The sequence below is a fragment of the Melopsittacus undulatus genome, chromosome 5 (genome assembly GCF_012275295.1).
Source record: "Melopsittacus undulatus isolate bMelUnd1 chromosome 5, bMelUnd1.mat.Z, whole genome shotgun sequence".
Lineage (NCBI taxonomy): Eukaryota > Metazoa > Chordata > Aves > Psittaciformes > Psittaculidae > Melopsittacus > Melopsittacus undulatus.
This window is the reverse complement of record NC_047531.1, coordinates 75,699,600-75,715,000: the sequence shown is the minus strand read 5'-3', so window position 1 is coordinate 75,715,000 and position 15,401 is coordinate 75,699,600. Positions and strand designations below refer to the sequence as shown.

At 36.6% G+C, this 15,401-nt stretch overlaps 1 protein-coding gene across 1 annotated transcript in view; it reads left to right on the top strand.

The window, feature by feature from the left end:
• Positions 1-15,401, top strand: part of ANO2 (anoctamin 2) — a 167,135-nt gene that overhangs the window by 61,079 nt on the left and 90,655 nt on the right. Inside the window, exons 12-14 of the mRNA XM_034063329.1 lie at positions 2,472-2,606; positions 5,096-5,256; positions 9,053-9,135. Coding sequence (XP_033919220.1) covers positions 2,472-2,606; positions 5,096-5,256; positions 9,053-9,135 — 379 coding nt within the window. The remainder of the gene's footprint in view (positions 1-2,471; positions 2,607-5,095; positions 5,257-9,052; positions 9,136-15,401) is intronic.

Below are 15,401 nucleotides of genomic sequence, written 5' to 3'. Positions count from 1 at the left end.
CCTTAGAATACAGCTGATGTGGAAATAAAGCTCATGCAACACAGAGGGCATACTTTTTCTTTGTGGCACTCTGCAGTGGGCCATCCATGACCATACTTTGGAAAGGATTAGTCCTTAACTTTGTCTGCATAAATGTGAACTTGATGTGAGTTAGCTACTGAGGTAAGGCAAACACCTCATCTCAATACATCCCTTTTTCTTTGGGCAGAATAAATCATTAGTAATTCCTTGAGGATAATAAAGTAAGACTGGTTTTATCCCAACATAAATGAGAGAAAATGACAAGATCTTGGTGTAAAATTTGTAAAAATTAGGTTTTTTTTTTGGTGTACATCTTACTCTACCCTTAAAGAAAACAGTTTCTTCCCTTCGTTCACTGCAGTCAGTCTATTTAATTTTTTTTCCTTTTTGTGTGCAGATATTTAGGGCTAGGATGTTCACATTTGAGAAAACTTATAACTTTGCTTTTTAAGTGAAATAGCACTGCAATTTGCTAACATGAAACTATTGACTTGAGTAGGGGTGGAATGCTTTCAAACCTTGTGAAAATATGCCAGTACAACTTTCTTAAGAGATTTTTAGAGGGGTGCTACAAAGAAAGCCACTTCATGATATTAAAGTCTGAGGCCAAAATTGCTGTGTGTGGATGTTGTTACAGGTGGTCACAGGTGTCTACAGAGGCTTGAATCCTATTCAGAGAGATGGGAGAACAATTATTGGGATATATCAAAAAAGGAACATGTCCACATTCTGTTTTTTGGTTTGGTAACTCAGATAAACTCATCATGCTTTCAAACAATGCCATTGTTCCTCCTTAGATTATTTCTCTTTCTGGCACATTGGTGGACTGAGCTTGGGCACAGAAGTCTTAATTATTTTTCTTTTTTAAAACAGTTAAGCCACAGAACATTGTTCAGTTTTCTTCTTGGCAGCTGCTTTTTATCCATGCTGCCAGGACATTGTTGAGCTCCTCTCACTTTCTCTTGGCATGAATGCAAAGAATAACCCTTTCTTTATGGGTTACAGATTGCCTTTACCACTGGAAGGCTTAAAAATTCTAGTGGAAGCCTCATGAGCCATAAGTTTCAACTTCATTGACCCTGGTCAGCTGCTCTTTACTGTAATGCTTCTGGCTTCTAATTCACTCTAATTCACTTTCTTTGGTAGTTTGTATCCTTTTGTCAAAAAATAGACAGCTTAACAGCTTAGATTGTGAATTATTTTCATGTCTGCTTTGACCTATTTGGAACACAGTACTAGCTATGCATGTTGCCCAACTCTACAAATAAGGAAGCAGTAAGAAGATAATCAGAATAATTCCCCCTCTCCTTCTTGTTCCATGTTCTTACAGTGTGGCCAGTGATGTTTGCCTTACTGGCAATGCAAGGTGTGTCACTTTCCAATCAGGAGGAAACCAGAGAGCAAATCAGTTCTCTCTCTGCCCTGTGCTGCTTCAAGGCCATTGCAGTTATGTGTTGACTCTTTCTTTCTGCCACCATAGTGTGAATGTATGTCTCCCTGATTCAAATGCAATGAATGCTCTCTGTTATAGCTGTGTTCCATCTAGCACTCCTCCATATTATTTTCTGGGTTGCATATATTTCTATCTGTGTTGCTTTTTTATCTAATTTAATTTTATTTTAGTGATGGTGAGTTTTTGAGCTCTCTGAAACTCTTGGTGTTTTGCAATATTTGTAATAACTCCTAACACTCCTTTGGAATGATCAGAGAGTTTCATCTATGTTTAGTTTACTTCTTGCAGTGTGATTAATGAAGATGTTGGGCTGAGTACTAACACAAATTTATCAACATCTACAATAAACTGTTCCTCAGAGAAGAAACAGGGTTGACCTTTTTTTTTCAAACCAGCTGTCCAGAGACTGTTAATTTTTCAAAATTACTGTTTCTGAAAAGATGGTGCTTAGTGTGCAAGTAAACCTTCCTTCTTTAACAGGAAATTGAGGTTGCTAGTCTTTTAAGATACCAAAGGATGTTGTCAGTATGTTCCCATAGATGTAATTTCCATTACTCTCACCAACTGAATCCAGAACTACAGAGGCAAAGAATGGTGGCATATCTAAATATTCTTCTGAGGAGACAAATCCTTTCCAATGTTTTCAGCTAACCTTTTGATTGAAATTCTGCTACTCTTAATGGAAGTGAGGGATAATTCACTGACTTCACTTAAGAGATGCAATAGCTGCTGTCCTTCTGAAGCAGATATTAAGCATGTATTACAGTGATACAGGACTCTCTTTAATTTCTCAGAATGGAGAACCTCAAACTGCTTGAATCACTCCCTTTATTTGATGATACTGACTTCAAGATACTTAAGGTTTTCATCCATGTCTAATGTATTTTGACATTCAGTGAGTGTTTAGAAGCTGTAAACCACAATTGAAAATTATGCAATTATACTTGACACGTGATTTTTTTTTTCCCTGTGTCTCTATCATTTTTTTTTCCCCCAGAAAGTATTTTGGAGAAAAGATAGGACTTTATTTTGCATGGCTGGGCTTATATACAGAATTCCTCATTCCATCTTCAGTAGTCGGGATTATTGTATTTCTTTATGGATGCATAACCATTGAGAGTGACATTCCTAGGTAAGCTTTTCTGTGATCAGTAATCTGCTACTTGAAAATTACAAGACTGTGGTGTTTTTTTAATCCTTAGTGTGAATAATTGCTTCTAACATGTCTGAAGAGGGGTGATGTATCATTAACAGCCCTGTGAGCATTAGAAATACACATGTTAGGTAGATAAGATATTTGAATGCCACACATTTATTTGGCTGTTTGGTGTTGGAGCTACTGAAAAAGAAATTTTCAGTCTGTCTACTGCATTATTGTAAGTTCTTTTTTAAGACATCCATTTGCATTTTTTTAATACCTCCATGCTCATCCAGAAACATATTGTGCAGAACTCACTGAAGTTAATACAAATACATTGGCTGGATTACTTTGGTTTTAGTAAAATCAGACTATTTGCACAAGTGAGATGAACAAAGTTAGCAAATTTAGCATCTTTGGTATCTACAGTATTCTCCTTGACAGTTACAAAAAGTTGTTGACTTCTGTGCTGTGTCCTGAGGGTATTATATACTAAACAAAACCTGCTAAATTGAAACAGTTCAATGCATTAAAATGCTATTTAATGATGGTCAATATTGAAATAATCATAATTACAATCTGCTTCTCAGTGAGAAAAACCCAATAATTTCTCTGTTGTCTGTGTCTGGCTTCTGGCAGAGACAGGGTACTAGTTTACTAGTTCTGCTGGTCACACTTGCTGTGGCAGTTCCTGCACTTTCTCAAATGACTTGGCAACTTTTAAAGTCAAAATTGGCAGTGAGATACTTAAAATTACTGCAGTGAGATATTATTACTGATAGGTGAATGAGTAACAACACATCTTAGTCAGGGTTTGTTTTTCTTTAGTTTGAACTCAATGAGTCTTGATGGGCTGTGGGAAAGCTTGTGCTAACATTTAAACTTAAGTGAGATTTATGGCTAAGATGTATCTGCAGCACCCTCTACTGCCTTTTGAAATAGAAGAGAGCATTACTTTAATGATACGATAGCTGGAAACAGCTGTATGCCTTTCAAATGATATAATATTAAACATACTTATACTAAAGTTTAAATAGTTATTTTTTTCATTTGATGTCATAGAAGAATGCTATTTAATAATGGCAAATATAAGAACAATCATAATCATAATATGCTATCAGTGAATCAATATTGCAAGTATTTCCTTAGTTTACAGTCCTGGCAAAGATCCTTGAGCTTTGCACTACTCAGTTCATCTGAATAAGACTGTTCAGCTACAAGGGTCTTCCATATACAAAACTTACGGAAAACCTGGAAAGCATACTCAACAGTGTCAAGCAGGCTTATTTAAGAGACAGTGATAATGATTTTTTAATTATTTTTAGAAACTGAGTAAATACAGAGCAAACAAGACTAAGAATTAAAATAACAACCTTACAGTAAAGATTTTAAAATCTGCAAGAATCTCTTATCACACATTTTTCAGAGGACAGTAGAACAAATGTTGTAAACTGAGGGAAAGGAAATACAGCTTAATATCAGAATATATGAGGCAGAAGTGGACTATTTCTAGTTTTTATAAGATTTACTGCAGGGAGGGGATTTTTCCCTTTTTTTTTTAAATTTTTTAAAAATTAAGCTAGCACTCTGTACTAGAAAAACAAGGATCTATGGAGACCAAGAATACCACATCCATAATCTGCATTCAAAGCTGAGAATCCTGAAATGTAAAAGTATCTGATTTTTTGAAACCACTGTACACACAATATCTAAACACCCTTAAAACATATTAGTATGACTGCCTAAAGTAACTCCTCACACTTGAAGAATTTAGCCAAAACCTAGTGGTACAGATGAGAATTGGTGTTAAAGACCTAGGCTGAAAAAACTACCATTGCTTTTTACAAATACCTCACAAATAAAATGCAGGGCAGAGGTGAATCTCAAAGTAAATGTTGTGAAATATAACATCTCTGCTAAGAATGAGATGCTTGGCAGGTGTCTTTCAAATTTAGTACACATATGTCAGTTTGCACCAAAACCTAGCATATCTTACAAATTGTGTTGCAGATTTGTTCTGTCTGTGACACAGACCAACCAACATGCCTGGGTACTGGTTCTGACTTTTATGTTCACGCACATGACCAGTCCTGCTACACAAAGTAGCATGGTATTTGACATGGATTTTTGTGTCAACATGTTAGAAGCATGTGTTTTGTCAGTGGCACAGAATTTCCTTTAGTGTTTAGTTAACCTCAGTCATTAGTGAAGCAGTCTTCTCCAATTCACTAATACAGTGTAGTGATTAGATTGGTTGCTGTGCTGCACCGGTTTTCTGCTGGTAAATTGTCTCTAAGTATTTTACTATTCTAGTGCATGGCAGTGTGCTTTTGAAGAAACGTACAATTTCTGTTCTCTACAAGTGCAAGCCACATATTTTGCAAAGAGCTTGTAGTAGCTACGATGTGCTGCTTGATATTAATACTGTATAGCCCCCTTTTCTGAGTCATAATACTCAGAATTTGTGCCCTTGTCATTCATAGCAAAGAAATGTGTGACCAGCGCAATGCCTTCACCATGTGCCCCCTGTGCGAAAAGTTCTGTGATTATTGGAACCTCAGCTCTGCTTGTGCTACTGCTCGAGCTAGCCATTTGTTTGACAACCCGGCCACAGTCTTCTTCTCCATCTTTATGGCTCTCTGGGGTGAGTATTGCTTTGCATGTTAACAGTGCCATTTGATCTTTGGACTCCTGTCAGAAGTGAAGGCTGTGATGCACAGTAGTAGAACAAATAGTAGCCTTACATATAATGAAGTGCTATTAGATTAAATGTGATATGTATAGCTTTATGAAACTGATAAGCCTCAGAAGGCCACGTGGGGCTGTCTGTGCTGAGACTGAAAAGAGCAATATTACAAGGCTTTCCACTGTCAACAGCAAGCTTGGGAATAAATGGAAAGGAGTTGGGTAGTTCAGGGAAGAAAAATGTTTTCTTTTTACAGGCTTGTTTAATGGCACTTCTAATCATTCGTTGCCATGTTTTTTCTTCGTTTTTCTTGACAAGCTGCTTTAACATCTTCTGCATTTGTGGCCAGAATGTATTTGGGGATTGGCATGGTGGAGGCAGCTGAAAGGGTTTAATTTAAGCACAGAGTGAACTCCCATGTGGGAACAACTTAGTCACATCATTTTATGAAAACTTTATAGGATTCCAAGAACAGTGGGACTATTATTGTTTTAATTATAATATGTTCTAAAGTATTCCATTTAAAGAAGCTTGGTTTTCTTCAATGGCAAATATACCCTGTCTCACTGAGAATATCAAAACACTTCACAAACACTAATGAGTGTATTTTAATATTATTCATATTGTTCTGGCCTCACCTCTGCCCTCAAATGTGCTTGTGTGTACTGTTGCTGGTGTTATGCCCTCATTCACTCTAGATCTATCATCTTGTTTATTCTGAAAGTTAAAGGTGTTATTGCTACTTTAAAATGATTTTTTATTTCCCTATTCATTGTTCACAAAATTAAATTTTCATTCTTCATTTGAAATTGAGCAAATATATTATTGCATCATAGCCATTGGTCAGCAATCAGTATATTATATTTTGCATTGAAAAATATATGCATTGAAATTAATATACTTTGAAACTTTGCAGCTTGTTTTAGAAATAACTAATTGGTAGCTTGGTGTTGGGTATGCATAACAAAGGTTTTTAAGGAAGTAGCAGACAGAACAGAACATAGAAAGAAGAGGTTTTTGCTTACCAGTTCCTGGAAACCCTTCAGCAGGAGTTAGAAAATATATGCATGCTATGACTGAGAGAAATGGCAAAAGATAATGAATTTATAGATTCTCACAATGACTTTTTTCCTACTTCAGGTTGCTGCCAATTACAGAGTAAACTGGCAGAAAAGGTTTAGCAGTTTACCTGTTGCCATGAAGCATGCAATACACTGCATTGTCCAAATTTCAATGTAGCTGTTTGGACAGCATGTGTGTGCATGACAATTCATGTACTCTTTCATAAACAAATAATGTTTTCCTGACAGAGAATCTGTATTGTAAACTTGCATCCATGCAAATGATCATTTCCATGCAGCCTCATCCAAAACACTTGTATTTTAGTATCAGCAATGCAATGTGCAAGCAAAATGTTTATATATCATTGCACTAAAATTAAATAGTAGAATCTGTCAAGTAACAGAATGGAACAGAAAGTTCTATATGCATTGCTTTTAAAAGAAGGCATGAAAGAAAAACAAAATTGTTCGGAGATGTAGTCCCACTCAAAAAAAATATTTCCCATAGACTGGAAAAGTCTGTTCTTGTGACCATGATAATTGAACTTGTTAGTACAAGAAAATACAGCCGTCATACACAAAGAGCAGCAAAGTGAAATCACGTATTCTTTACTAACTCTGCCCAGCTTGCCTATTAAGTATTAGATTACACCCAGTTTGTTTCCTTACTACTAGGAGACTGTACTGGTTATATCTAGACCTCATTATGCTGAATGGCAGATCTCACGTACCTAATCAACTCGCCTTAGTATCTTGAGTAAACTTCTATTTCTACATTAAGTAAGCATTGCCTGAATGCTTTGTTGTAGGCTATAGTATAGTGATGTGGAATATGACATGTCTAATGACTTAGAATTGCATACTTAGAAGAATAAAGTATGTTAATTTGAGCTGGCTTCATTTTGTGATTTTGGGCACAAGGCAGCTTTCATCCTGCTTGCCTTCTCCCATTCTGTTAAAGGCAGATGACACTATATTTTAGCGTCTTGAAAGGAATCATGCTTCCACTAGCTGATCTTGATGCCTCATAAATTATCTTAGTGATTCCAGAAACATTGTTTGCAAATGACCATATTCACAAACTACAGAGTAATGCCAGGCTAATAGTACTTAATATCACCAGTGTTCTGGGAAGCTGAATTTCAGCTATGAGTCAGATGCATTTATTAGAACGGTTGAATATAATGGAACTGTTTTTCTGCTAGTGTAAGTCAGTGCAATCATGCTGATTTCAGAACAGCTACTGCATCTAGACAGAAGTTCTTAAATAGCTAAATATGGAACTGACTATCTGAATAACAGAAAAAGTGGAAGGAGTAATAGCATCCTATAAAATAACCAAATGTTTTTGTGTTTAGGCTGTCTAAAAATTCTTGTGTTTTCAGAGCATGCTAAATATAGCTTTTATATGTCCTCTCCTCTGTAAGGAAGGAGCAGAGACTTAATTGTTTGATGTCTGAATTTACTTTCAATGCTTTTCCAGTCATGTGTTTAAGCGATATTTATTTCTTGCATTATAGTATGATACCTGTGCAGAAAATATTGGCAGCTAACTGTAGAAATAGACTCTGTCTTGTAAGAGTCAGGTGATTTTAATAGTAATCTAACTTTCCCCAGTGTTATCTTACATCTTAAACCATGTATAGATGCAAAGGAAGCTGGATCTCATTCTTAACTTTTGTGTGTCTTGTAGAACTATATACAAGATGTTCAAAATTCTATTAACACTGCTAACCTAGCAAGACCTAACAAGATTTTTACAATCCACTTTTCACCAGCTGAAAAGTTAAAGTGAAGCATAAGAAAAATATGTTTATAGATATAACTTTTATTAGTATAGTGAGTGGTTTTGGTTGGTATATACTGGTTTAGTATTGATATAGTCATCTGAAAATAGACATCCACAAGTCAAAAGTAAGAAATGCTATTTCTAATAAATCTATAAACTGATAAATCATGAGCAGCTAGGCAAAGGGCTATCTGAAGCGCAATTATGAAAGGAAAATCAGGAGACTGTAAATATGAGACAACAGTTCAACATTTTTTCCTTCATATGAATGAAGAAGTAGGAAATGTCCCTTAGGACAAAATTGCTCTGTCTATGCAGGAGAAAAACATTCAACTGTACCACTACAATATATTTCAAAAGAACAGGTTTTTTTCTACATGTTACTAAGGGCCTTATTTTACATACAGGTGTCAATGATTTATTTCAGTAGAAGGCTACACCTACCTTCTTCATATGTTTCTGACTGATTAGAAACATTGAGACAGCAAAATCTGTTTAGATTGTCACAGATTAATACTTAGACCTAACTTTGTACTCATGAATTATAGAATGACTCATGGTAAATTAAGAGAGATGATGCTCTTGGGGTGGATAGCAACAGATATGGGGTCAGTTCTATTCTCTGACAAGAATTTACTGGTACCTTTGGGCAATTCATATTGGTGTTTTTCTGTATTTTATTTGTAAAAAAAGAGTAATTATTGCTTCAAAGGTTTGCTTGTATTCTTTCTTTAAAATTGGGCCTGATGCTGTTGCTTAGTGCTTATTTATGAAGGGCTGAGCATAATGGGATTCAAATATCATATTGAATTTATTGAATATAGCAAATATTCAAATATAAGTAACATCATAGTGCATTTGATTTATAGTTTTAGTTTAGCTTTGTTTTGTTTTGTTTTTTAAGCTACTATGTTCCTTGAACAATGGAAACGTTTGCAGATGAGATTGAGTTACTTCTGGGACCTAACTGGACTAGAGGAAGAAGAAGTAAGTTTTCTCTCCCTGTGCTGATTTACTGTATAAATTATTCTATACCTGAATATATGCATTAATGTTTTGATTTATCATGAGTGTTCTCCAGCCCAGTGCAGCTCATACTTAGGGTTTTCTAAATTACCAGAATTTATACAGTTTTGAGTACCACTATACCCGTAAAAAATCATTACCTATATCTTACTAGTCAGCACTCTAATTTTAATAATCACTGTTGAAAAGGGGTATATGATTACAGTAGAACATTTGTTAATAATGCTCATATGCTGTTGCACAGAAGGCAGAAACAGAATGATACAGAATAAATTCTTCCTCATATAGATGTTACTTCATAATGTATAACAAAAATTCTCTGTGACCCTGATTGTAATGTGTCAGGGTAACATAAATGATATTTGTGTCCAGGTCTATGCTGCATCTATGAACCTTAGGCCCAAAGATCCTGAGATCTAGATACTTACCCATAGAGCTGTTGCAGACAACAGCAGACGGAGTTAGTTTCTCGAGAACAATTTTGAAGTGTTTTGCAATGAGCCCACGGGGCTTCTAGCTTACCTCAGTTGACCAAAATGTGAGACATACTTGTCTATTAGCATTTACAATGTCTTTATATTTGTTTTTAGTTCTGCCATAAATATCATACTAAGAACAGGTAGACGTTGGACCTTCCATTACATATCCCCTAACAATAGATGTGGCTCTAAAACAGGGTCATATTAAGTAATTCAGAATTGCAGCAATTAGATTGTCTTTTATCATTAATGGTGAGCTGAACACTTGTATGGAACAATTCAGTGTGCCTTGCTCTCTTCATTGACTTAATAAAATGTGGTCAGGAAGTTGAGTTGTTGGCCTACCTTGGTTTTCTGGGAAGATTCATATCCTTTTCTTCATATTCCAGCACAGTTCCTTAAACAAATCACATACAAGCCTCCAGTCCTGCTACTTGAGCTCAGTTCAAACAGAATGTAGACTGTAAATAACCTCAAAAAAAAGTAAGCTGACATCATGAACTCCATGATGTAGCATGGTGATAAAGTTATTCCACTCTTGCCTATTCCTCAGATAAGAATCATTGGATAAAATGAAAAATAATCCTGAGAACAGAAAGCAGAATCCATTATTTTTTTATTTCTCCACTATGCCATAACACAGTCTTTAGCAATGTTTTTAGTGTAGGGGAGACTTTCCAAATGTTCCTTCACTGACTACAACCTCCTTTATTTTGCCTCTGGTTTCTCAGCTTTTTCACTGCTGTCTAACCAGTTATGACATGGGTGATGCTCACAGTATAAACCAGTACCCACAGCTTGTAAGCTGTCAGGGAAAGCAAGTGCATCGGCATGTAAGGAGTTACTGCTTGTCCTGTATGGAATGTCATACTGCTCCCTGGGAGAACAGAAATTTTGTAGTAATTGAAGTATAGACTGAGAGGCTGGAGAACAAACGCTTGGCTCTGCAGCATACTTGATGAACCCACCAGATCTTACTGAATTTCAAGTTCATTGCTTGCAGAACAAAATCCTAAGGTTTAGCTCAATACTTGCAAAATGCTGTGAAATACTCTATGGAGTTGTGAGGTCCTGTGGTGAAGAGTTCTGAACTGGTAAGAGTTCGTGAGGAGCAACTTTGGGATCAGCACAAATCCTTTGTTTATGACAAATGAAGAAGTGCCAGACACATCTCAACGCAAGCTGAAGAATTAGGAATGTAGTATAAAAATAAGGCCAGAATGGACCTTGAGGGGCCATCCCTTGAGGATGGTAGGATCAACTCTACTTAAATCATTATGCAAAGATGTCTAATTTGTTCTTAAATAAATCCATCAGTGGAGATTTCACTTTCTCCCTAGGCAATCTATTCTAATACTTCTCTATCTGTACTGCTAACAAGCTTTTCTTAGTGTCTTAAATCTCCTTGCTAAATGTTCATTTTTTCTTGTTCTTTCTTTCAAAGATAGAGTTTACCTCTGTCCTCTTTTCGGCAAATCTAACATAATGTTACATTTGTCTGCCAGGTTTTTTTTTTGTTTTGTTTTGTTTTTTTTTTGTAATATAAACTAACTTTTGCTTTTTCAGTCTTTGTTCTTTAACTGTTTTGTAGTTGTTTGTTCTTGTTCCTTTCTGGATGTTTTCTAATTGATTCAACTTTTTCTTGAATGTAGTGCTCAAAATGGACGTGTCTCTTGATCTGACATCTTAAGCAAAAAGCCATGCTGTATATCATCTTCTGTCAGCTCTTGGTACTTCAGGAGTACCAAAGTGCAAAAGTTAGATTGGGTTTTGTTCAGCTTGTATCCATTAGATTAATAAAGATGAGGATAAATTTGTAAGACAGGCACTTCAGTGGTGGTGAAGTCTTTCCAAGTGTAGAAAATTATGGTGGAAAATGGAAAATTTTCTTAATTAGGTTAGGTCAAAAGGAACTAGAAGTGGAATGCACAGGATCACTTAACAGAGAGCAAGAAGAAACAGACAAGGAAGAAATTCAGAGGGCTTAACAGTTTTAAGGCTACATGGTGTTAATTTACTTTTTTTATCATTTTGTTTAGAAAGGAAATTTATGGAACCGAACCAGGGAGGAAAACAACCATAAATACTGAAAAGCTGAGAAGTACATTGTGAGAATTATATGGAAATAAATGTCTTCAGTGTAATTTTTGTGGACTCTTGACTGTAAAGTTTTCAGTAAAATTAGTGTCTTTAAACACACTGTGTCAAATCTTTTGGTTCAAAAGAGTCACACGAGAGATTAATTTAGTTCCCTTATTTGTAAATATCTTGGCAACAACAGTCTGAGAAAGCAGACTCCCTAAGGCTTGCATGCATATTTGACTGTACAGACTGGCAGCTGTACAGATTTAGAACATTTGTTTTTGTAGATGTGAAATCCACAAAAATAATAGGTAGCATTGGATACTAACTGTTAAATAGGTAATTATGTAGAAAAACAGTTGAGTGACTGATAACTAAATGACAGTGGGAAAGAAGTAATGCAGACCAGAACCATGAAAACCTTGGAAATACCATGAGTACCTAGGAAATACATCATGCCTATATCATGCAAGAAAAAGCCTTGGAAATACCATGCATAAAGCATACAATGTGTCATGCCAGATGTGTGTTTGTGTAACCTGATCAAACAGGTTAAAATTTGTTCATTTTTCAGGTTGTGTAATAAGGAATATAGATATCAGTAAAGCAGGGGTAGATGTGGAAGAATCCATACGCTCTTCTACTTGTGAAGGAGCTGATGAAGAAATATTAAGGTGACTCTAATTAATGATGTGGGAAGTAAAAACTATTGGCCTCCCATGAATCTTCAGAAATTGTATTTCTACAACCCAGGATGCTCTTGCTTTAGGTGGAAGAGTTTTTATCCCACTTTGACAGCGTCCTGTGTTAAGTGAAATGCAATTATAAAAGATGAAATCTTAGAATGCAGACCAGAACTTGGAAGAATAAATGGACAGAAAGTACACACTAACTGAAATGCCAGCAAGTAGGGGTCTTGTCCAAATAGTCATGCTGTTACACTGTTTCAATGCAACAGGGAGGAAGTTGGGTGTCTGTGTTCATTAGAAACATGTTTGGTAAGTTGCAAAATTAATTTAAAATCCTGTGCTCTGCAAAATGATGGCAAACTTTTTTTGCAAACTCCAGTTCCCAAAGTCTTGTTCCTCCCTTTACTATTTGATGGCTTAAAAAAAATAAATAAAATAATCAAACAAATCAAACACCCTGTGGATTATTGCTGAGTTAAGATAAAATAGTGAAGAATGTAGACTAGGTAAGACAGAATTAAATAGCAGGCAGAGTTGGTGACATTAAATATGTTTGCAGATGCATTCTATTCCTCCCAGTTTGATCTTGGTTTAACTCAATCTTCTCTACTACATTTTCAAAACTGATTGTGATTAACTAACTTGATGTTTCTACCTTGTTTTCCACCTTGCAAATTATAGGAGCAGACTCCTTTTCTGAAGTTCTAGTAGTGTCTTCTAACGGTGGCAGTCTAGACATTTTTGTTTGTTTAAAAAATGGAGGCCTGACTTTAATAAAATAACTGTCTATTGACAGCTTAGTCATCTTGGGAAAAAAATGGTCAGTAAGGGTAAAAGGGGAATGCTTAGCTACAATATTTTATCTCAAATCTGTCCTTTCATCCTTATTACGTTCTCAGATTTCTTGTGCCATTGAGACCTTTATTTTGGTTATTTTCCCCAGGTGCATTCTCTCACATTTTTCCCATGCCTATTCTGATTACCCTGTTGGGTCCATGTTTCCAAATATTTTCTATTTCTTTGTATGTTTTTTAGTACCTTTTCTTGGGTTTCATCACTTCTTCCAATGAATCTTCTGTCGCCTTCATTAAAATCCTCTTAACACTATTTATTTAATGATCTTAGGATAGCCCCAATCTTCTGAACAAGTCCTTTCAATGTTAGATTTAAGTGCTATGTTTAGGAGGATGAGAGTTTTATTAGAATGATTGGAAAATAGAGGTTGAAAAATGGGTGTTATCCTTCAGGCCTTAGTGGAAACTGTTTATTACCAGCTGTTGCTCCATTAAAAAATTACACATGAAGACACACTTTAAACATATTTTAATTGGTGAACTATAAGAACTAAAGCATGTGATAATTTTTTTTCTTGCCAAGAAGTTGGTGAAGATCTACAGTTACTTTTTTTCATCCCAAGACTGTAGATCCAGAGATGTACCACAACAGGCTGGAGCTCTAGCTGATTTTTCTCTTTTATTATTTCTTCTACCAGATATATAAATATGCTTTTGTTTTTTTTCTTTTATTCCTTTTTTCATTATATTAACTTCCTGTATCTATTCCAGGACTGCATTTTCTGTCCTGAAACCTAAAAATGTTGTGGATGTGATTCTCTCTTTTCTAAAATTCAGGGTTTTTTTGGCTAAGTTGATTATCTATGGATTTATTTGCCTCAGTTTATAGATTAAAAGGCCATGTTTGTTTTGTTTGTTTTTTAAATGTAGAATCATAGAAACATAGAAGAGTTAGGGCTGAAAAGGACCTTATGATCATCAAGGTCCAACCCCCCTGCCATGGGTGGGACACCTCATGCTAAAACATGTCACCCAAGGCTCTGTTCAACCTGCCCTTGAACACTGCCAGGGATGGAGCATTCACAACTTCCTTGGGCAACCCATTCCAGTGCCTCACCACCCTAACAGTAAAGAATTTCCTCCCTACATCCAGTCTAAACTTCCCCTTTTTAAGTTTGAACATGTTACCCGTTGTCCTATCACTACAGTCCCTAATGAAGAGTTCCTCGCTAGCATCCTTATAAGCCCATTTCAGATACTGGAAGGCTGCTATGAGGTCTTCATTCAACCTTCTCTTGTCCAGGCTGAACAGCCCCAACTTTCTCAGCCTGTCTTCATATGGGAGGTGCTCCAGTCCCCTGATCCTCCTCATGGCCCTCCTCTGGACTTGTTCCAACAGTTCCATGTCCTTCTTATGTTGAGGACACCAGAACTGCACACAGTACTCAAGTGAGGTCTCACGAGAGCAGAGTAGAGGGGCAGGATCACCTCCTTCGACCTGCTGGTCACGTTCCTTTCGATGCAGCCCAGGATACGGTTGCTTTCTGGGCTGTAAGCACACACTGAAGCTGGCTCATGTTCATTTTCTCTTCAACCAACACCCCCAAGTCCTTCTCTGCAGGGCTGCTCTGTAGCTGCTCTGTAGCTGTGCTGGGGATTGCTCCGACCCAGGTGTAGGACCTTGCACTTGTCATGGTTAAACTTCATGAGGTTGGCATCAGCCCACCTCACAAGTGTGTCAAGGTCCCTCTGGATGGCTTTCCTTCCCCCCGAATCACACAGCTTGGTGTCATCAGCAAACTTGCTGATGCAATCAGCAAACTCAATCCCACTGTCCATGTCACTGATAAAGGTATTGAATAAGACCAGTCCCAATACCAGTCCCTGAGGCACATCACTTGCTACTGGTCTCCAGCTGGACATTGAGCCATTAACGGTAATTCTGCGTGTGGCCATGCAGCCAGTTCTTTATCCACTGAGTGGTCCATCTATCAAATTGATGTCTCTCCAATTTAGAGACAAAGATGTCATGTGGGACAGCGTTGAAGGCTTTGCACAAGTCCAGGTAGATGACATCAACTGCTCTACCCCTGTCCATCAGTTCTGTATCCACATCATAGAAGGCCACCAAATTGGTCAGGCAGGATTTCCCCTTAGTGAAGCCATGCTGGCTGTCACCAAGC